Source organism: Dinoponera quadriceps, unplaced genomic scaffold (genome assembly GCF_001313825.1).
Source record: "Dinoponera quadriceps isolate SergipeBrazil2010 unplaced genomic scaffold, ASM131382v1 scaffold7102, whole genome shotgun sequence".
NCBI classification, from domain to species: domain Eukaryota; kingdom Metazoa; phylum Arthropoda; class Insecta; order Hymenoptera; family Formicidae; genus Dinoponera; species Dinoponera quadriceps.
The window spans coordinates 1-1545 of record NW_014560961.1 but is presented as its reverse complement, the minus strand read 5'-3'; the positions used below and the strand labels follow the sequence as shown (position 1 = coordinate 1545).

The 1545-nt window shown below is 35.7% G+C and overlaps 1 protein-coding gene across 1 annotated transcript; it reads right to left on the bottom strand.

Moving 5' to 3' along the window:
* Positions 1-5: 5 nt before the first annotated feature.
* Positions 6-426, bottom strand: LOC106750874 (the record flags this gene model as incomplete). The annotated part of the gene is made up of 1 exon (XM_014631481.1): positions 6-426. A coding segment is annotated over exon 1 (421 nt), but the record flags the coding sequence as incomplete, so codon positions are not given.
* Positions 427-1545: the final 1119 nt, after the last annotated feature.

Below are 1545 nucleotides of genomic sequence, written 5' to 3'. Positions count from 1 at the left end.
GTTTAGGAGTTGTTGTGTCCGAATGAATCGCTGTTCTCGAGTTTGTGCAGACATGAACTGACCTCTACGCATCGTGTAAGACTTATACCGGATGTCTTCGTAGATAATGCGACGAATTATGCACTCAGAAACTTGAAGATCTTTCGATATTGCCCTTATGGAGTTTGAAGGGTCTTCATCAATAATGCCCTGAACTTTTTGCACAAACTGTGATGTTCTAACTTTATCAGAACGTGCTACGTGTTTTTTACGCTTGGCAAAACTTTCCACATTGCCTTCAGATGCTTCTAACTCTCGACGAACTTTGTTAACAAAAGATTGGGCGACTTTCAAAAATCGGGAGATTTTAAGATCGCTGTGATTCGCGTGTATAGCGACGATTACAGCGTGTCTTTTCATTTCCTGAGTTAGCTTATTGTCTTCCATTTCTAATTTGAGTTAAAAAAAAAAATAAAATCAATTGCTATGAAGTGCCAAGCCTTGAGGCACCCTGTACTTTTCTTCGCCTTTCTTCTCTCTTGTTTCTAATCGGCTTTATATACAAAACAGTATGGGACATGATTTGCTTGTATAATAGTATGTAATGAGAGTTTCCTTCAGTACACGATCAGATATACATATATTTAGACAATGTATTGTCAAAGCTGTATTTTGAATCTAAAATTGTTTATGCTGATGTGCGACAATCAAGAAGAGTTATTGGAATTTCTTAAGTCGTATCACGTAATTAAGAAATCAGTAACATGTTTATGTTGTGGGAAAAGCAACATTTGACAATTCTAGGTTGAAATGGAGATGTCAAGAGAGGAGAAAAGTGAAATAAGGTCACTCGATTCAGATTGTATCGTGTTCGTTCAGTGCAACGATTCAGAAAGGTACGTGATTTGAAAACACCAATATTTCCATCGAAGCAACTTGCAGATTTATCGGATATTTCGTTACTATGAACCCACCACATCACAACTTTCTGGAACGAGAAATTGAAATAATTTTGTATACCATCGTTAACTGATCAAATTTTATTCGAGAAGCTATTTTGTTGTGGTGTATCGTAAACTCGAAGCAAATTGGCGGACCGAATTATATTGTTGAGATTGATGAAGCAAAATTTGTCAAGAGAAAATACTACTGGGGATGTATTATTGACGGACAGTGGTTGTTTGGCATATTCGAGAGAGATTCAAAAGAAGTATTTGTTATTTCTGTTCCGGACAGATTAACTGAGACATTGATGAATGTTATAAAAGCAAATGTTCTACCGGGAGTTATGATTATTTCTAATTGTTGAAAAGCATATAATTGCTTAGATACGGAAGGATTTCAGCATTTGACTGTTAATCACTTTTATAATTTCGTGGGTCCTGATACAGGAGCACATACGTAGAATATTGAGCGTATCTGGCGAAAAGTCTGTTTTAACATCTCTTGTTATGGACATCGCGAGTACCATATAGATGGCTATATTGCAGAATTTTATTTTAAACGAAAATATTTGAACCAAATTTAGTGGTTTCATGAAATTTTTGAAATCATTGCGCTCGATAA